Below are 22326 nucleotides of genomic sequence, written 5' to 3' on the forward strand. Positions count from 1 at the left end.
GGACTCAGCACCGCCTTCTTGACCTGCAATCTTCTTCCCGACCTCTACGCCCCCACCCTCTCTCCGGCCTATCACCCTCACCTTAACCCCCTTCCACTTATCGCATTCCCAACGCCCCTCCCCCAAGTCCGTCCTCCCTACCTTTTATCTTAACCTGCTTGGCACATCCTCCTCATTCCTGAAGAACGGCTTATGCCCGATTCTCCTCCTTGGATGCTGCCTGACCTGCTGCGCTTTTCCAGCAACACATTTTTCAGCCTGTATTGTATCTTGTTAAAACCTAGTCTGTAAATACATGAAGTGCTACTGCTGAAAATGTACTTGTTTAACTTGATTTAATATTTAAAAGCTAAAGGAGAATCTCTGTGATCGTAGTTTGCATATCATCTGATTTGGGGGTTGGAAATTAACCATTAATTTCATTGATGTTTTTCCCACTGACATTTTCTTTTTCCTTGCCCCTCAGGTTCACAGGTCTTTTTCAAAAGTTAAATTAATATGAGCTTTGTTCTGAATGGGGCATAAACTGCAATCAATAGAGCAGAAAATAATTTGTTGCCAAGCATCCTTCAATTCTTTTGTGCACAAAAGAAAAAATTTTTCTGAATTAATTTCTTAATCTGTTTTGCCTATTGTGTCTCATTATTAACTAAGTAGTTTTCACCTATATGTTGAAGACATCAACTCCATTTACGCACTATTCTCAAAATTTCCGTTGTTGCTAAATTATTAGAGTGCTTGTTTGATATACAGTGCAAGCTGAGCAGAAATTTCCTCTGATTTAAACACTGGGGAACTGAAGCCATCGTGTTTAGTTTAAACGCAAGCTCCAATCCCTACCTACTGACTTTGCTACTGAGCCAGAGCCAAACAGTTTGTAGACCAGACATCATATTTGACCCGAGACCAAGCTTCCAATTTTGTATCTGAGCTAAACTATGACGACCACCACCACCCCCTCCCCAATTTCTATCTCTGTGAAGTCACTTGACCTTTTCCCCTTTCATTGGCTGATCCCCTGTTGTTTTGTTACCACTAGATTTAACTTCCACACAATCCTGGCCAGCCTCCACATTCTAACCTCTGTAAACTTGAGGTCAGCCAAAAACCTGCTGCCTTGTCCTTGCTCCAGTGCTGCCTGAGTACTTTTTGCTGCATCGCTCCATTTTGACATTTGACACTTAATGCAATCTCGGGTGCGAACAAAAACAAGGCTCTGATAAAGCGGTGTAATGACATTCAGTTAAGTTTAAGTTTAATATCATTAGATTTTTGTACTTTCTCTTTGGATTGTCCAAAATACAGCCCACAGATGAATGTCAGGCCTACCTGAACTTCAGTTCAGCTCTTGAACCCAGTCTTCAAGATACAGGGAAGTGGAAGTGAAAGATTGTGCAGGAACTGCTTCGCCAATCAAAAGCAGTTTCTGTCTCCTGTTGTGACTGCTAGTTACACTACTGAGCCCATCACGATCACATGAGCGAGCAACATTGTGACTTTAGGAGTAATTCCAAAATGAATGCAGGCGGTCGCTGATTAATGAATGTCTGACTTATGGACGAGATCATATATGGGGTGTTATTAACATTAAAGTTCTGCCCTGTGAACATTTCCTCAGTACTTACAAATGTCAATATATTGTCATGATTTGGAGATGCTGGTGTTGGACTGGGGTGTACAAAGTTAAATATCACACAACACCAGGTTATAGTCCAACACGTTTAATTGGAATCACTAGCTTTCGGAGCGACGCTTACTTTCCTAAGTAAACTGTATCTGCTAACCACCTGATGAAGGAGCACCGCTCCGAAAGCTAGTGTGTTTCCAATTAAACCTGTTGGACTATAACCTAGTGTTGTGTGATTTTTAACAATATATTGTCATGCATTGTGTTCTGACTTACATACAAATCAACATACAAACATGCTCAAGAACAGGACCGAGGGACTGCCCGTAGCTGCATTCAGTCTAAGGTGTAGACACGAGCAATGATGGCCTTGCATACGACTGGGATGAGACATTAAGGGAGAAGTAGCCTATTTGCAGGGGAGGTGGTTGACTGAATTGGTTGGGGAAAGAATAGACTCACTCTCCAATGTGAGCACCTGATGGTCTGAGTCAATGTGTGTGTGAAGGCTTCACATTTATTTTTAGTTTTCAGTTTGAAAGTCTGTGGTAAACATGGAATGGTTTCCAGTTCTACGATTATCTGGATTTTATTTTTAGAAAATAAATCATTTAAAGTTTTCTTTGGATACTGGAACATTATTTTAATAAGATATTTCTTGGAAGTCACTTGGTTTCATCTAATTACTTGGGACTTGTGGGAAAATCTATGACTGAGTTTGTGACTGAGAGATCTAGTTTTCCTTAGAGTTTATTTGCTGAGTTTTTATAATTGGAGAAGCATTGCCCCAACTCCTCTCTGCCTTTCTGAGGCACCCTTGTTGAGAATCCAGTGTGAAACTTAATTGTCCTCTTTGAAGATGTATGGAAGACCAGTGCATGCTGTTTCCTAAGTAAGCTGTATCTGCTAAAACCAGAGAGACTGCTGCATGTGTCTCATGAGTTGTCTGCATGTGCCAGAATCCTTGATCAACAGCTATATGAACATTATAAGCCTTCACATTTTTATTCCTTCAAAAGTGGCCAGAAGTGTGGTGTTCCAAAGTGAGTCAGGACTGAAGAAAATTTTGTCTACCTGCTCTGTGTGCATGCTTTGGGTTATTTAGAGAGAGAATTTTTTTTCCTGTTCTGATCTGTCTGTCTCTTTCCCTCCCCGCTCCTCCCAAACTTTCTGTCTGCACTTGTTGAGGAAAAATAAAATTAATTAACTCTGCTACTTGGCACTGTTTAATGGTCATCTTTAGTCATCACTTTTTAAAAAAATGATCAAGTTATTATTTTGTCATTTATTGGCGAGTTATTTGTTTTCTTCATACCCCAATATTTATTTTGAACTTAAAGTTTTAATGTTGGGTTGAACTCTGTCTTTCTCATTCGCTCATCAGGCCCTTGAGTGAGAGAAATAAAACTATGGTGCCCCATGTCAAAACGTTGGACAGGCCTGCTGTTGATCAAGATTTTATATCATCATACATCTATGAAAATCCCAAGCCTTCACTGTAGAAAGTGTTTTGAGTCTAAGAGAATTCAGCTTCATAAAGGTTCTTGGTTTCAGCAGTTCTTTTAAAATAAATGGTAATTTGTATGCAGAAAGTTCCTTTTTACTAATTTGAAATTCTTTTAATTCCAGTAATTTGAAGGGAATAGGTGCTACTTTTCTCCCACAATTGATGAGCTATTAATACAGACTCTGCAAGCTCTCCTATTAATCACCACTTAGCCAAGAAACTCGAGCTGCAATCTGTAGAACTGCAATCCAGTAAGCTGGCTGTATCCAAGTCCATTTGTACACTAGTCAACTTCTGTCCTTATCAATTTGGGTTCAAGTAGATCAGGCACACTGATCTAATGGTCTTCCTTCCCTGCTTTTATTTGAAGTTTACTTTTGCATTGACTAAAATAGAGAATATAGAGTTTGGGAATGATGCATAGGAATAGTAAAATGATACCAGGTTAGATCTATGGGAAGTGCCTCCTTCAGATTGACAGCAACCTGCAAATTTCCCTGTAAAGCCTTCAGCTGTAGGAAGTCATGGAAAATCTGCGAGGAGATGGTAATCGCAGCTTTGAAAATAGTCATATAGCTGAGCTGCTTGGGAGAGAATTTGCTGCATGGACAGCACAATGTGATGGACAGCACAGGAGATCAATGTGTTTCTCTCAACCCTAATCACTGTTTCCGTGATTCCAATTTGGACTGTGATGCAGGTTGAGAGCCACTGTCTTATTTGTACTCAATGTAGTCATCTTCTATTCCTGTCCTTACAAACCCTATATTCACTCCTGGTCAAGAAATACACAGATTTTGAAATTTAAGCTTTTTTTTCAAATCCCTCCCTGAACTCAGCTAATGTCCTCCAGTCCTATCGCCCTCCAAAATATATGTAATTCTGGCTTCTTGAGGATTCCCAATTTTAATTGTCCCACAATTAGTGGCCTTACCTTCAGTGACCTAGATGCCAAGCCCTGGAATTCTCAATCTCAACTATGCTGCCTCTCTTTCCTCCTTTTTCAGACACACCTTAAAACCAACCTCTTTGAATAAATACTTTGGTCACCTGACCAAATATATCCTTGTCTAATTTTTCTCCTTAAGGTTTCTGTAATGGCTTGTTAAAGTTACTAGATATAGCTAAGTAGTTATTGAAGTTGCTTAAACGTAATATCTAAAACCCAATTTGTGTTTGGTTCATATGTCATATAACTTTCTTTTCAAAATCTGTTTGAGTGAAAAAGTGTTGAGTTTGCAAAGTTGTACCTGCTTTGATCGTTCCTATTTGCTCAAACTGGTGTTTTAATAAGAAATACTTTCCCTTTATAGCTGTGGGAATGTTACAGTATGATGGTGACTTGTCCTCTGTTTTGAGAATGTGCTATACAGTTTTGTAGTAGAGGTAATGTAAATGGAACCAAGTTTAATGTTTTTGTTCAGTTTTTGAGGTTGATCTTGGTGAAAAAAGAAAGTTAGGAAGGCGTAAGCATAAAAAGCTTCTATAATGAACAGAAGGCAGGAAGCAGTGCACCAGAACTAACTCTGACATAGTGACCATGAGCTTTTCATTTTCTGAAGAAGAATGCTGTCAAACAAAGGTGATTTCATCCATCTTTCTTTTTACTACTAAAGAAATATGCAGGAAATTGAAGTGATTAACCAAGCAACAGTATTTGTTTTAAATAATGGTAATGAAGATCATATGCACACATGAAAGGCAGTGATTGTGCTGAGAAAGCAACTTGTTGAAAAGTTATGGATGTTTCAGCCAACACCCATTTGGTAGCATGCTGTCCTCTGAATCTGAATGTTGCAAGTTTAAGTCCTCCTTCGGGGCTAGAGTATAAAAATCAACTTGCACTCCAGCCCAGTACTTGGAAATCGATGCCCTTCCAGAGATGCATCTGCCCTTTCCCAGTGGATATGAAAGATCCCGTAGCACTATTCCGAGAAGAGCAAGAGTGAAATCCTCCGTTCTGAGCAATATTTCTTTTAAATAACAGCGTGATTTGATTGTTAACATGTTGCTTTGTGAGACCTTGTCAAACTGGATTTGATGTTGCTTGCATTTTAGCAGTGGCTCTTCAGTTGAAAATCACTGGATGTAAAGTGCATTCAGACATCCACTGCTTTTAATAAACATTTTCTGAAGGCAAGCCTTTATCTTTTAAAGGAAAGACTAAAATAGCAGATTCATAGCTGCAGTTGTCTTTACAAAGTATAGCTTGTTAGTTTGTTTGAATTAAAGTATATATTATTGGCAAGCTGTGTTAGTTGAAGCCAACATGCAGCTTTATGAAAAGTTCAACTGAATGTGCAATTTATGGAAACAATATTCTGCCCACTAATATTTTTGTTTGCATGTACTCGACGGACAGATTTATTTGACCAACAAGCCTCTTCCTTTCAGTCATGTTCTTCAGCTTAGAAAAGTGAAAAGCATACTGTTGAGTATCCTGATCTAGAATTCATTTTGTATGTATTATCAATATGTTTAAAAAGCAAAAGGCTTGAATGATAGTTTGAATCTAACATCTATGAATGTGACAAATGAGTAAAATTAATAGATAAATGTTATAAAAATGGTTTTATCAATATAGTCATAGGGCTTTCATAATTTAGTTTTTTTTAGAAATTATTTCTCAAAGCTAGATTTGGGAAATAGAAGCTCTTCTAATATGACCTCCCTTTCACATTTCTGAGGGGTTCACTCCCTTGTTTAGCATCCTGAGATTGCCACATGTACAATTCTCTGAAATCAGCATATTGCCCCTCCAGCATCATAATAGGAAGTAGTAAAAATGTCCAAGAGGTGAATAGCTGGGAAAGCGAGTTCTTACAAGAAAATCGTTGTTATTGTGCTGAATTAGTGTTTTAAGTTTCGTAAAACGCATTTCCATGCAATCAATCTCTCTCTATCCCCCAACTCCTATCAACCCCTTCCCCACTTTCTCCCAACCACTCCCTCTTCCTGACCCTGTGAATTTACTATCTTTTTTCTCTTGTCATTCATTCCTTCCTCCTCTCCATTTACAGCCTTAAAAGCTAGAATCCAAATTAAGAGATCTGAAATGTTATCCTCTTCAACACAGGCTGGATTATTGCCCAAATGAATAGCTTGTGGATGGACATTTTTGTTTTGCTTGGAATTATTATTCACTGTGTCACTATTTTTGTTTCAAGCTGGCCAGCTCCAGAGTTCAATCCCAGCCAGATAAGACTTATTGTCTACCAAGATTGTGAACGGCGAGGAAGAAATGTTCTGTTTGACTCTAAAGCAACAAAGAAGCCTGAGGAAACTACAGCCTTAGTAAGTGAATTAGCAAGTCTGATCTGTACGTGTGAAATTTTATCTCTTTACTTCATTTGTATTGACCTATTTTCAGGTTTATTGGTTCAGTGGGTGGGAGAAGGTGAAAGAGGTGTACCATCTATCTATAACATGCGGTACTGCATTTTTAAAAAGAAAATTCTATTCCAGGCAACAGAAAGCAATCCAGAGTTTTTTTACTTTTGTCTCCTATTAGAAATGTTACATGCTCCAGATTGAGCCACTTAACCCTCTTTTGATGTCAGGCATTTAGTTGAACTTGAATGTGGGAAACATTGCGAGATATGCCGAATTTATAAATTGTTGATGCTTGTGTTTGGTCAACCTTGAAGCAGAATTGACTGTAGTAATGGCCACTGGTCCAGGTATTTATGCCCTTTATGGGATAAGCTTTTTGCATGGACAGTGATGTATAAATTGGGAAGAAACATACATCATGACGTAATACCAGCATGGGAAGATCATTTGAGAATTGTGGCTCTTATGCCTGTGATTTGGGATTTCAGTATAATACATTCTTTCTGATGTATCAGAAACCATTCTTTGTGCGTTAACAAAATGTTATCGATATTAGAAGTATTGAAATGAAAAAAAAATTATGATGGAAAACCTCAACATGTTTGGCAATTAATATTTTAGGTCAGTGACTCTTTGTTAGATGGTTTGGGTATTCTACGGTCATGAAAGGCATAAATACACACTAGTTTAGGTACAGTATATCTGGAAAATTTATCATCTTATTCTAGAAGCACCCTAATGGGAGTCTTAGAGCTGATCGGAAGTTTTAAGTTTCCAAATCTCTCTCTCTCTCTCGTATGTGCGATTTCATCACATGGCATGAGTTCTTAAATCATGTGATTATCATCCAACTGCCCTACTTGTATAAATAATGAGGTTTTGAAGCTGTTCTGGCATTCTAGGCAGAAGTATAGCTGAAAGACAAATGTCTGTTCTAAAATATGATTTCAGTATTTGCAGTAGTTTTCCTGAGTAGAAAATTGCTTTATTTTTAAATTGCCACTACCTTTATAAAAGAAGGATATTAAGATGTGGTGAGTATGTTGTAATATGGATGAAATAATTGACAGTGGGGAATAAAATCCCAGAGTCAAAAGACCTCTTCACTGCATTAAATTTTAAAATGAATAAGTCTAATAGTCAGAACAAAGAAAAAGCAAGATCCTTTATTGTTGCTTTAAAAACAATTGAATTTCTTTTAAAATTGACTCTTTCTGGATTTTTAAATGGCTGCTATTAAACACCGAATGAACAAATTGACTGACTGACTTCCAGAAATATGTAGCAAATACCAGGAAAAAAATGAACTGATCATCTCCTGGGATCCGACTTAGCTGATGTTACATTAACTTTGCAGCCATGCCAACATACCTCAGCCAGATCGCAACAGTTGGGACAATCAAAACTCATTATTACTCAGTGTGAATGACTTTGCAATTATCTATAGCAAAAAAGGTTTTCTGAAGAGGTCAAGATCTGTCTTGTTAGCAGAGTGTCTCAATCAGAAGCCCGAGTTACATGACTGACAATGTTGGTTTGTTTGAATCACCTTTAAGATATCAGGACATGCGGATAAAGTGGTTTAGTATACTTGCCTTTGTTCATTGAAGCATGGGGTTTTAGAGCTGGGAGCTTGTGCTGGAACTGTATAAAATGTTAGGCTAAAGCTGGAGTATTGTGTGCAGTTCTGGAATCCACATTGTAGGATGAATGTGGTTTAACAGGAGTGTGCAGCGGAGGTTCACCAGTATGTTGCCTGAAGAGAGGATTTGGCTGACTGGGGTTGTCTTCCTTATGGAGAGGGGGATATGATTGATAAACATACACAATTAGAAGGGGGGTAGATAGGACAGACAAGAGAACACTTTTTCCCCTTGATGGAGAGATTGGGGGCATAGAATGAAGGTAAGAGGTAGAAGGTTTAGAGGAGATGTGGAGTAAAATGTTTTTGGAATTCACCACCTTTTAAGGTCTGTAAAGGCAGACACTCAACATTTAGAAGCAAAGCAATGGGCCAATTGCTGAAAATTATATTAGAATATTTTGGTGTTTTCGACTGTAGACATGATGGGCTGCAAGGCCTTTTTCAGGGCTGTAGATCTATCTGACTCAAACCATACAGCTTTGTATGTTTATCAATCTGCTTATAAGACCTGAAGAGTAAGGAGCTCCCTCCTTGCTGTACACCAAATTCTGATCTCTGAGCATCCCAGGTTTCAACTGCCAAATGAGCCAACTCCCAATCTATAGCATTGCATTCAGAGCAATTCAAATTGGGCTAAACTTCTACATAAGACACTTCGGTGCACAGCCAATTAAAAGAACCTCAAATAAGCATTAATGTGACCTCCAATTCTGCTGTTTTTTTATTTTAAGTAGTTTCAAACTTGGCTTTTTTCTATCTTTCTTGGATGCATGTGTGAGAGAGTGTGGCACAAAACAATCCCTCTGGTTTTAAATGCGCTAACAAACCCTATTTTGATTGTACCCAAAATAATTTACTGAGAGTAATTTTAAAATTGGACTTGACAAGGTGTTCTGGCAAATACTTGCTGCCTATTTCTTCTAAAAGGGAAAATAATAAAGAAAAGAAAACTTCTGTTATGGATAGGAGGGAGGACAGTGAAAAAAATACAATTCACTCTTCATGATTAGTGGCAAGAAGTGCAGTTGAATTTCCTGTTTTCCATATGAGCGTTATAAAACAGTTAATTCAAGTCAAATAGAATAGAAAGTAATAGGATATTTGAAATTGCATTGGGAGGAGTGCCATGGAATGGGGAGAAATGAGAAGAGTAGAAAGGAAAGGAGGTTGCAATCAGCACAACGGAACAGGTAACCCATTTCTTAACAGGGTCAAGGTAGGGGTAAAAATGGGAGTAGTCAGGGTGAGTAGGATAAGGGATTGGTTGTCAGAAAGTCAGTTATTTGATGTGGTTTTGAGGGTGGAGTTGGTCTTTTGCTTTTAGTCGTACTTGAAATGTGGGTGTCTGAACCAACGTTTATTGCCCACCCCTAATTCCCAGAGGACAGGTAAAAGTCAGCCACATTGCTGTGGGTCTGGAGTCACATGGAAGCTGGACCAGTTAAAGGATGACAGATTTCCTTCCCTGAGGGACATAAGTGAGCCAAATCATTTATTCTTTACAACAATTAGTAGTGGTTACATGGTCGCCATTCCAGGTTTTCACTGATTACTAACTTCAAATTTAAGCACTTGCCATTGTGGGATTTGAACATGTCCCCAGAACAATAACCTGGAGTTTGGAATACTAGCTCAGTGACATTACCACTATGCCACTGTCTTTGCAATTTGCCTCTGAAAAATGTGTTCCATTTCCATCATCTTAACCAAGGATTTGTTGGAATAGAGTGGCTTTACTTTTAAAGTAAGGATAGCAATGGCAATGTTACATTCAGTTTGTTTTTGTAATAGCGTGTAAGGTGGTATTGAGATGCTTTGGGTAAAGAGGTGGAATTGGTACAATCTGTTTCTCAGTGTATCAATTCAGAACAACCTCGGTTATCCGAATGTCAAGATCCTGTAAAATCGTTATCTGTTATCCAAACAAAATACACCCCGCCTGTCTCGTTCAGATTATCAAGGTTGTTCTGTATTGGTAATGATGGGATTAATTTATTGGGAAGAAGTTGAAATAATGTTCTGTGAGTGGTCGAAATGAGAGTGGAAAAAAGTGAATTTGCATGTGAGAACATTACGTGGACTTCCCAAAGCATATCACAGCTAATGAGTCACTTCATTTTTTTTTTGAATTGTGGTTGCTGATGCATTTTAGAAAATGTGTACAAACATGTGAATTAGGAACAGGGTTCAGCCATTTGGCCTTTCTAGTTTCTATCACCATTCAGCAAAATCATTGCTGATCTGACATAGCCTCAACTCCATGTTCCCACCGACCTCTGGTAACATTGACTTGCTTGTTAGTCAAGAATCTGACTAACTCTGCCTTTAAAAGTAGTTAATGACTCTGACTCCTTTGCTCTCCATAATGAAAGCAAAGATGTTAGTGTGCTGAAAAGAACCACAAAGTAAAATGAGATCTATCAAAACTAGCATTCGTTTGAACAGTTATTCAGAGAGAAATAGGTGCTCTCATGAAGATGTGAACCGTTTTTTAAAAAAAATGTCTCATTTGCAATGTTAACTATGTATTTGTAGAATAATGACTTTTTCAGTCATGTCAGCCTTCATAGCACGCATTATTCCTGAATTTCCAGGGATTCTACTGGTTAATGAAAATCTGAAATTAACATAAGAAGGAAAATAGTTTTCAAAAAGATCAAGGCTCTCCAGAATGCCAAATTCCAAAAATGTGATGCTAGGTGAGGAAATTATCGATATTCAGCCATAATGTTCTGTACTGTTCCCAATTTTAGATCTAAAATTGTTACCCACTATTTAAGAAAGGTGTGAGACAATTTAGGAAATGATATATCTTATAATTGTTACAGGCAAGTCTTTGAAGCTTAAAACATAAGGCCAAATGATCATGCAATAAATGTTTGAGATATTACAATGAGCCAGTGACAATTGAGTTTTTAAAAGAAAACCCTTCAAATAAATTTAATTTTTTTTTAAGGAAGTAACCATAGAGGTATATGTAGTAGGTGTGCCAGAAGGCATTCAATAAGGTTCTATATAAGAAACAATTACCCAAAATTATTCTGAAGGCAAATTATTGACCAGGTTAGGAAATAGATTTTATCTTAGATAACAAAATGGAAATAATTGGTATGTACTCAAATTGGTAGGAAGTAACTAACGGTGTCCCATAATGAACGATCCTGGGCCTCAAGTGTTTACAGTATTAATCACTTACATGGTACAATAGAGAGCAATATATTCAAGGTATTGAGTTTACAATGATTATTGACATGGTAAGTAGTGTGAATGAGTGTCAGAAGAGATGTTGACAAAGCAAGTGTGAAACGTTTGGTGGGTTCACTTAAATTATTTTGGACAAAGAGCAGAACTGTAAGTTTAAATGTTGAAAAATGGGGAATTGTAGGGGCGCAAAGAAATTTAGAAGTTTGTTGCACAAATTAAAACTAGTGGTCAGCACAAACAAAATCAAAAACTCCATCAAATACAGTGTAATCTGCAGAGCTAAAATATGATGGGGTGACAGTTTTACCGCCGGTAAAGAGCGAGCTGGTATGACCACACCTGGGGTACTGTGTATAGTTATGGGCACCACACCTTAAGTATATATTGACATTGGAAAGACTGCAGTGCAACATCAGCTCTGAGAGTTGGATTACATATATTCTAGGATTTAGTCTGTAATATTGCGTATAAAGAGTGATTTAAAGATTTTGAAAGGGCTTGTCAAAAATCCCCAAAATCTAGTCTGCTGATTATAGACTAGGGGACATAAACTTAATAGGCTCTTCAAGAAATAAATTATAAAACACATTTGTGAAATGTGTCAAACTAATTCCCATAAAAATAGCTCAATTAAAAGTTTTAAATCAAAGAATGATACGTTTTTAATAGCAAGGATGATGAGGGATATGGAACCAAGGTGGACAAAGGGTATTACCATATAAAGTGGAGATGCTAGCAATATTAAATTGAGGAATGGGCTCATGGAGTTGAATGATTCACACCTGATCCTCTGTTCCAACTTGTCCAGAAGATTCCACATTCATTCATGAGCTAGTCTATTGAATTAATTCTGGTTGAGGAATGATTAATGGCCCAATTATGGAAGCTCCAGTGTACAGTTTTAAAACTTCTATCCAAAAGAGTGCACACTCCCTGATTAATAGCCTTGTTCGAAAGAAAACACCACGTCCTTTTGTGTGTTGGAGAGGTGGGAGGTGAGGTTGGGGAATTGGTGTGCTGCTTTCTGCTCTGTTTTATTTTTGTATCACCACTATTGGAGGAAGCATTATGCTGATTTCTGCTCACGGTCACTGGATACCATCTTTGAGAAGGCTAAGTGTGAGATGAGAATGATGAAGACCATTTTTTTAATAATGCAGGGACAACAGATGTATACCTGTTCAGTATAGTTTTCAAAGTTTCTTGAAACAATATAATGTGGAACTATGGATAATGTTTATTCGGATCTAGTATTGTGAATGAGACAGGGTCAGTTAGTAATAGAGTCATAGAGAGGTATAGCATGGAAACAGAGCATTTGGTCCAACCCGTTCATGCCGACCAGATATCCCAACCCAATCTAGTCCCACTTGCCAGCACCTGGCCCATATCCCTCCAAACTCTTCCTATTCATATACCCATGCAAATGCCTCTTAAATGTTGCAATTGTACCAGCCTCCTCCACTTCCTCTGGCAGCTCATTCCATCCCTGTACCACCCTCTGCGTGAAAAAGTTGCCCTCTATGCTCTCTAGTTCTGGCCTCCCTTAATCCCAGGGAAAAGACTTTGCCTATTTACCCTATCCATGCCCCTCATAATTTTGTAAACCTCTATAAGCTCACCCCTCAGCCTCCGACACTCCAGGGAAAACAGCCCCAGTCTGTTAAGCCTCTCCCTATAGCTCAAATCCTCCAACCCTGGCGACATCCTTGGAAATCTTTTCTTTACCCTTTCAAGTTTCACAACATCTTTCCAATAGGAAGGAGACCAGAATTGCATGCAATATTCCAACAGTGGCCTAACCAAAGTCCTGTACAGCTGCAACATGACCTCCCAACTCCTGTACTCAATACTCTGACCAATAAAGGAAAGCAAAATAAACACCTTCTTCACTATCCTATCTACTTGCGACTCCACTTTCAAGGAGCTATGAACCTGCACTCCAAAGTCTCTTTGTTCAGCAACACTCCCCAGGACCTTACCATTAAGTGTATAAGTCCTGCTAAAATTTGCTTTCCCAAAATGCAGCACCTTGCATTTATTTGAATTAAACTCCATCTGCCATTTCTTAGCCCATTGGCCCATCTGGTCAAGATCCTGTTGTAATCTGAGTCAACCCTCTTCGCTGTCCAGTACACCTCCAATTTTGGTGTCATCTGCAAACTTACTAACTGTATCTCTTATGCCCACATCCAAATAGTTTATATAAACGACAAAAAGTAGAGGACCCAGCACCGATCCTTGTGGCACTCCACTGGTCACAGGTCTCCAGTCTGAAAAACAACTCACCACCACCACCCTCTGTCTTCTACCTTTGCGCCAGTTCTGTATCCAAATGGCTAGTTTTCCCTATATTCCGTGAGATCTAACCTTGCTAATCAGTCTGCCATGGGGAATCTTGTCGAACGCCTTACTGAAGTCCATATAGATCAGATCTACTGCTCTGCTGTCATCAATCCTCTTTGTTACTTCCTCAAAAAACTCAATCAAGTTTGTGAGACATGATTTCCCATGCACAAAACCATGTTGACTATCCCTAATCAGTCCTTTTCCTTCCAAATACATGTACATTCTGTCCCTCAGGATTCCCTCCAACAACTTGCCCACCACCGACGTCAGGCTCACTGGTCTATAGTTCCCTGGCTAGTCCTTACCACCCTTCTTAAACAGTGGCACCACGTTAGCCAACTTCCAGTCTTCCGGCACCTTACCTGTGACTATCAATGATACAAATATCTCAGCAAGAGGCTCAACGATCACTTCTGTAGCTTCCCACAGAGTTCTAGGGTACACCTGATCAGGTCCTGGGGATTTATCCACTCTTGTGCATTTCAAGACATCCAGCACTTCCTCCTCTGTAATATGGACATTTTGCAAGAAGTCACCATCTTTTTCCCTACATTCTATATCTTCCATATCCTTTTCCACAGTAAATACTGATGCAAAATACTCATTTAGTATCTTCCCCCATTTTCTGCGGCTCCACACAAAGACCGCCTTGCTGATCTTTGAGGGGCCCTATTCTCTCCCTAGTTACCCTTTTGTCCTTACTATATTTGTAAAAACCATTTGGATTCTCATTAATTTTATTTGCCAAAGCTGTCTCATGTCTCCTTTTTGCCCTCCTGATTTCCCTCTTAAGTATACTCCTACTTCCTTTATACTCTTCTAAGGATTCACTCGATCTATCCCGTCTATACCTTACATATGCTTCCTTCTTTTTCTTAACCAAACCCTCAATTTCTTTAGTCATCCAGCATTCCCTATACCTACCAGCCTTCCCTTTCACCATGACAGGAATATACTTTCTCTGGATTCTTGTTATCTCATTTCTGAAGGCTTCCCATTTTCCAGCCATCCCTTTACGTGCGAACATCTGCCCCAATCAGCTTTTGAAAGTTCTTGCCTTGTACCGTCAAAATTGGCCTTTCTCCAATTTAGAACTTCAACTTTTAGATCTGGTCTATCCTCTTCCAACATTATTTTAAATCTTCTGGTCACTGGCCCCAAAGTGCTCCTCAGTCACCTGCACTGCCTTATTTCCCAAGAGTAGGTCAAGTTTTGCACCTTCTCTAGTAGGTACATCTACATACTGAATCAGAAAATTGTCTGGTACTCACTTAACAAATTCCTCTCCATCTAAACCCTAAACACTATGGCAGTCCCAGTCTATGTTTGGAAAGTTAAAATCCCCTACCCTAACCACCCTATTATTCTTACAGATAGCTGGGATCTCCTTACAAATTTGTTTCTCAATTTTCCTCCGACTATTAGGAGGTCTATAATACAATCCCAATAAGGTGATCATCCCTTTATTTCTCAGTTCCACCCAAATAACTTCCCTGGATGTATTTCTGGGGATATCCTCCCTCAGTACAGCTGTAATGCTATTGCTTATCATACGTGCCGCCACCCCCTCTTGCCTCCCTTTCTATCCTTCCTGTAGCATTTGTATCCTGGAACATTAAGCTGCTTGAGCCATGTTTCTGTAATTGCTGTGAAACCCCAGTCCCATGTTCCTAACCATGCCCTGAGTTCATCTGCCTTCCCTGTTAGGCCCTTTGTATTGAAGTAAATGTCACTGTAAAAGATCCACTTGATAATAGTGAAGGTAATAGAATCAAATTCCACTTTGTGTTTATTAATGATGTCTAAACAATTGAGATTATTTAATTAAAACAGTTAGTTGTGGGTTGGAATGGCTGGCTAAGGTTGATTACTTAAAGAAACTAGGCACTACGCTGGAAAATAAATTGTGGGGGTAAAAAATTTGTCCAACAAAAATATATTCCAATGAAAAATAATATTCCTAGTGAGGAAAATCTATTCATGGCTTACCAAGGAGATTAAGGATAACATTAGATTAAAAGAACATGCTTCTCAATTGAGTGTTTTGGAGCCAGGAGTATAAAAGCAAATCACAGGTCATGGAGTCATAGAACTGTAAAGCACACAAAAAACCCTTTGGTCCAACTCATCTATGCCATAAGAACATAAGAACTAGGAGCAAGAGTACCCTTTGAGCCTGCTCTGCCATTCAATAAGATCATAGTTGAGCTACTTCACTGGGCAGGGAGTTCCATAGATTCACAACCCTCTGAGTGAAGAAGTTCCTTCTCAATTCAATCCTAAATCTGCTCCCCATAATTTTTGAGTCTGTGCCCTCTCATCCGAGTTTCACCGACCAATGAAAGCATCCTCTCCACGTCTATCTTATCTATCCCCTTCATAATTTTATGTTTCTATAAGATCTCCCCCTCCTTCTGTATTCCAACAAATATAACCCTAGTCTACTCAGTCTTTCCTCAAAAGCCAACCCCCTCAACTCCACCTGAGTGAACCTCCTTCCAGTGCTAATACATCTTGTCTCAAGTAAGGAGACCAAAACTACAGGCAGTATGCCAGGTGTGGTCTCACCAGCACCCTGTACAGTTGCAACATAACCTCCTGCTTTTCAACTCAATCCCTGTAGCAATGAAGGACAAAATTCCATTTGTCTTCCTAATTACTTGTTGTACCTGCAGACCAACCCTCTGTGATTTCGTGCACAAGGGAACCCAGGTTGATCTGCACAGCAACGTTTTACCATTCAAGTAATAGTCCTTTTTACTGCTAAATGGATACCAAAATGGATGACTTCACATTTATTAACATTGTATTCCATCTCCCAGACCATTGTCCACTCACTCAAAAAATACATATGTTCCTCTGCAAAGTTTCACAGTCATCTGCACACTTTGCTCTGCCACTCATCTTAGTGTCATCTGCAAGCTTTGACGCCCTACACATCGTCCCCAACTCCAAATCATCAATGTAAATTGTGAATAATTGCAGTCCTAATACTGATCCCTGAGGCACACCACTAGTTGCTGATTGCCAGCCAGAATAGCACTCATTTATCCCCATGCATTGCTTCCTGGTAGCTAACCAAACCTGTGTCAACTAGAAAATACCAACTAGATATCCTAAATTAATCTAGTCTCATTTGCCAGCATTTGACCCATATCCCTCTAAACCCTTCCTATTCATATACCTATCCAGATTCCTTTTAAATGCTGTAATTGTACCAGGGTCCACCACTTCCTCTGGCAGCTCATTCCACAAACACAGCACCCTCCGTAAAAAAGTGTTGGCCTTTAGGTCACTTTGAAATCTTTCCTTTTTCACCTTGAACCTATGCCCCCTATTATGGATAGTCTATGGATTATTTTCTTGAAATTAAAGGGGACAGAGTAAGACTGGCATTAAGAGGTTGAGAGAGAAAGAGGGGAGGGGAAGGGATGAGATTGAGAGAGGGAAAGAGAAAAAGCAGACTGTGAAAGGATGAAACCACAGCTGAAAGTTACCTCTCTTCCAATGGCTATTTTTGGGTGAATTCTGTTGAGGCCAGCTCAGCATCTGCCCCCGTCAGAGGTAACCCAACTTCAGTGTTTATTAAACCCAGCTCCTTAGCTCTGCCTCGTGCCACTAATTCCCTAGTGACCATAAATTGGGGCTGATTCTTTTTCTCTGTAGCTCTGGTAAAAGGTGCCAATCAGCATTATCATTAAGATTTCTTCTTGGTGCTTTTTATTGGTTGGTTCTACGAATGACTCATTTAATAATTTTTTTTGCTTTTGAATTATTTGTTGATGAAATTTGTGTTTACTGTTGTGGCAACACTTACCTTTTTTGAAATTTGTTCATTGGCCCCAGCAAGAATGAGGAAAAATTGAAATCTGGCTCTTCCATGCAAAACAGTTGGCTTTTCCCTGATTTGTGCAAAGACACCGCATCCAGATACGCTGAAGATACTAGGTGGAATGTAAGCTGTGAGGAAAATAGAGCCTGAAAAGATATATAGACAGTAAATTGAGTGGGTTATAAGATAGCAGATGGTGAAGTGTGAGGTTGCTGATTTTAGTTGTAAAAATAGGAAAAGCAGGATTATTTTCTTTGCAAAGTATTAAACTTGTAACTGTTGATGTTCAGTGGATTTTTAGTGTGTGCCTATCAGGAACATGAAAGGTAATGCAAGTGCAACAAGCAATTAGAAAAGCAAATAATATTTTGATCATTGTTGTAAAAGGGATGGAAGACACAAATGAGGAAGGTCTTGTTGCACTTGTACTTTTGGAGGCTATTGTCTGAAATACTGTGCAATTTTGGTCTTCTTATTTAAGGAGGCTTGTCTTTGCATTCAAGGTAGTACAGTGAAGGTTCAGTTGGCTGGTGCTTGGACGGCAGGATTTTTCTATGATGAGGGCTGAGTAATTGGGTCCATATTCTCTGGAATTTAGAATGAGATGTGATCTCAATGAAATATTCAAGAATTTAAAGGGGCTTGACAGGGTGGACATGAAAAGTTTGTTACCATGTCTAGAGAATCTAAAACAAGGGAGCAAAGTTTCAGGATAAGGTGCGGGGCAGAGAGAGTGTGTGATCATGTGGGACTGAAGGTAGACCACAAACCAGAAGTTATAGGAGCAGAATTAGGCCATTCAACCTCCAAGTCTCCTCTGCAATTTGATCATGGCCGATGTGTTTCTTAACCCCTATTCTCTTCCCTTCTCCTTGAAACTCTTCATCCTCTGACTAATCAAGAACCTAAGTATCTCTGTTTTGGGTGCATGCAATGATTTGGCTTCCACAGTCTTCTGTGGCATTGACTACCATTGATTCACCATCTGGCTGAAGAAATACTTCTCCGTTCTGAAGACTAGTCCTTTGGGTCCTAGTCTCTCCGACAAGTGGAAACGTCTTCTCTCTAGCCACCGAATCCAGACCTCTTAGTATTATAGAGTCATACAGCATGGAAACAGACCCTTTGGTCCAACTAGTCCAAACTGACCATGCTCCCAAACTTAACTAGTCCCACCTGCGTTTAATCCATTTCTCTCCCAACCTTTATTATTCATGTACTTATCCAAATATTTTTTAAATGTTGTAACTGTACCTACATTCAGCACTTCCTCTAGTGGCTAATTTGATGTACGAACCACTCTCTGTTTAAAAAGAAAGTTGCCACTCCTGTCCTTTCTAAAAAAATGCTCCCTCGTTTTGAACTCCCCAACCTTAAGGAAAAGACTTCGCGATTCATCTTATCTATTCCTATGATTTTATAAAACCTCTATAAGGTCACCCCTCAATCTTCATGAGATGTCCTCCTCATCCTTCTAAACTCCATCGAGTACAGACCCAGTGTCCTCAACTACTCAACATACGACAAGCCCTTCATCCCCAGGATCATTCTTGTAAACCATCTGGGAGCTCCCTCCAATGCCAGCACATCCATCCTTAAATACATGGCTCAAAACTGTTCACAGTATTCCAAATGTGGTCAGACAAGAGTCTTATACAGCCTCAACAATACACTTTTGCTCTGTATTCTAGCTCTCTTGAAATGAATGCTGTCATTGTGTTTGCATTCCTAACAGCCAACTGAACCTGTATGTTAACATTAAAAGAATCTAAAGTCGGACTCCCAAGTCCCTTTTGAGCTTCAGTTTTCTGAAGCCTTTCCTCATTTAGAATATAGTCTATACTTCTTTTCTTAACCTTGCACTATCTCACATTTATATTCCATCTGCCACTCTTTGCCTACTCTCCTAGCCTGTCCAACTCCTTCTGCAGCCTCCCCACTTCCTCAATGCCACCTGTCCCTGCACCTATCGTTGCGCCATCTGCAAACTTAGCAAAAATGTCTTTAGTTCTTTTTGTCTGGATCATTAATATGGAAAGAGAGTAGTTGTAGTCTGAACACGGACTCTGTGGAATTCCACTCACCATTGGCAGCCATCCTGAAAAATACCCTTTTATCCCCACTTTCTGCCTTCTCCTAATCAGCCAATCCTCTATGCATGCCTATAACTTGCCGCAACACCAAAGTTTGTGATCTTATTTAGCAGCGTCTTGTGTTGCACCTTGTTAAAGATCTCTGGAAATCTAAATGGATCATGTCCACTGGCTCTCCTTTGTCCAACTCTAGCAGATTTGTCAGGCATCATTTACTTTGGACAAAGCTGTGTTGACTTGGCCCTGTTTTACCATGCACTTCCTAGTACTATGCAATCTCATCCTTTTAATAATGGACTCCCAAATCTTGCCAATGACTGATTCTTTTATATTACTAGCTAGCCTAACCTTGTATTCATCATCTCCTTACTGATTTTTTTCAATTAACTTCTGGTTTTTAAAGGCTTCCCAATTCTCTGGTTTCTCATCAGTCTTCACCTTCTGTGCTCTTTCTTTTGCCTTTATGCTGTCCCTGACTTCCCTTGTCAGTAATGGTGGAGATTGCTTTACTCAGTGTTGTGAATGTTTGGAATTCTTTACCCCGAGAGAGTTGTGGATGTGCCATCATTCACTATATTTAATGCAGAGATTGGCAGATTGTTTTGGTTTCTCAGGGAACCGAGGAACATGGGGAATGGAAAGGAAAGTGGAGTTGACAGCCATGATTGACATTAATGCTATGGAATGGCAGAGCACACATTGTTGGCCATATGATCTTCTGATATTATGTTAATTAAATGTTATTTTTTTAAATATAAATTGCAGGTAGTGCACCATTCCCAACGATGCACGATAGATAATCATAGAGTCTGGTGGCACAGTGCTAGTGTCCCTACTTTTGAGCCAGTAGACACAGGTTCAAGTCCCATCTGCTCCAGAGGAGTCTCAACATTTCTGAACAGGTTTATTAAAAAATTGAGAATTTTGTTTCTACAGCACAGAAAGATCATTTGGTCTATTGGTTTTGCCATTTTTAAACATGCAGTTAGTTCCAATTCTCTGCTCTTATTTCCACATAGTTTTTTCCAAGATGTGTAAAACCATTCCTCTGTCACTTCTGGTTCTTTCTCCAGTCACTTTAAATCTGTGCCCTTTGGCATAGTACTTGATATTTTTCTTCCTTTTCCACTGTTTTTAAATGATCTCTGAGAAAACTGCCAACCTTTACAATCCTTCTACTTGCAGAAAGTATGCAGCGATATCCAAGTGAAGATTCTCGAGAAATGCTGTCATACAAAATGCAGTACATGTACCAGCTCTTCAGACAGCCTCTCTTCCTCATCTTCATCAGCTCCTAATGCTAAAGATCAATCTTCGAAATGCCAGGTAAGGCCTGAACATATAAACTGTAACCCTGTCATTTAAGTCTCCCCAAACTAATTCTTTTGAGGATTGTAACCTGAAACTTCTGTTAGATGAATTTTCATTTATTAATTGTTTTAAGATGTCCTTTTGGAGGCTGGTGAAAAATTGTTCTCAGACAGTTTATATTGCTTTTAAGTTGACTGACCTAATGGATATGTCAACTGAAACTGCAGCTAAACATCCTATTGGGTACTTGAAGCTTTTTAAATTTTGCCTGATTGAATTGTGAAAAATATCTTTCAATACAACATTAGCTATCTCCTATTATTTGTGTCTGGAATGATAATTATTTGAGCTGTATTTTTCCAGATTATAATATTGGTAATTAATTTCTGTTAGTGAATGGGTCTGTGGGAACTAGAGAAAGCGCACTCTCTCATGGTTCACTCACCAGACATCATTATCGATGCTAATAACCTTTTGATACTTGTCAATGACTGGTCATGTTAACTTGTTAGCATTCTAAGTGTAGGAAATTTGGGAAATAAGTACTTTCATTGGCATATCTCAAGGTAGCTGACATTTCAAATTAAAATGATATCGAATTGCATTCCTTTCTTCTAACATGAAACTAGAAACTATTGATTTTAACATTACAGAAATATTATAAAGATTTAAAGCGCAATTCAAGCAATACTAATATTGACCACATCATATGTGAAATTTTCCTTGGTTTGTGGTGAGGCATGTAATTAGGGCTGTATTGTAAACTGACCATTCTCAGTCTATCTGGCACCATAAATTGAACATTTGGGGCTCTCTTTGTATATCTGTTCTGAAGTTTAAATTTAAAGTGGGAATGGGAATTTAGCATCTTATTTTTAACCAATCTAGTGGTCTTCCATGCTCTGCTGCCAGTTGCAGAGAAACAAGCCTTTGCATTAAACCCTGCTGTAACAGGCATTAGAAAATTATAAACTATAAACACATCTTCTAGACAACTAGTACACACTGGCAGTCTATGCATATCAAGATCAGCTAATTACTGCACTCCGATGAAGTGCTTCCAACCAAAGTTGATACAGATTGTTCTGCTCCTTCAAAACAGCAAAAATGCAACAGGAATGACGTGTTGTAGTATGTGGATCAGTGGTGTAGAATCTTTGAGGCAAAAGTGTATGAGTATATCTATTTAAATAAATTTCATAAACAAATACAAAATTTCCCTTTTGGATAAGGAGACAAAAGCTTATACCTACTCAGCATTTTGTTTAAGCACCAGGATTATTAGCTTTTAGGTCCTATTCACTGACTTTTTTTTTCCCTCTTTTTAATCCCCACAAATATAGCTAATCCCTATGATCCACATTATGACCTATGTCTGTCAAGTGTGCATTGAGTCCACTTTTTCTTCCGTAGCAGTCTACATGA

At 38.9% G+C, this 22326-nt stretch overlaps 1 protein-coding gene across 4 annotated transcripts in view; it reads left to right on the top strand.

Moving 5' to 3' along the window:
* Positions 1 to 22326, top strand: part of fnip1 (folliculin interacting protein 1) — a 110693-nt gene that overhangs the window by 41953 nt on the left and 46414 nt on the right. For all 4 annotated transcript variants that reach the window (XM_043703420.1, XM_043703421.1, XM_043703422.1 and 1 more), the window contains exons 2-3: positions 6302 to 6428; positions 20776 to 20916. In XM_043703420.1, the coding sequence (XP_043559355.1) occupies positions 6302 to 6428; positions 20776 to 20916 (268 nt within the window). The remainder of the gene's footprint in view (positions 1 to 6301; positions 6429 to 20775; positions 20917 to 22326) is intronic.

Source organism: Chiloscyllium plagiosum, chromosome 14 (assembly GCF_004010195.1).
Source record: "Chiloscyllium plagiosum isolate BGI_BamShark_2017 chromosome 14, ASM401019v2, whole genome shotgun sequence".
NCBI classification, from domain to species: domain Eukaryota; kingdom Metazoa; phylum Chordata; class Chondrichthyes; order Orectolobiformes; family Hemiscylliidae; genus Chiloscyllium; species Chiloscyllium plagiosum.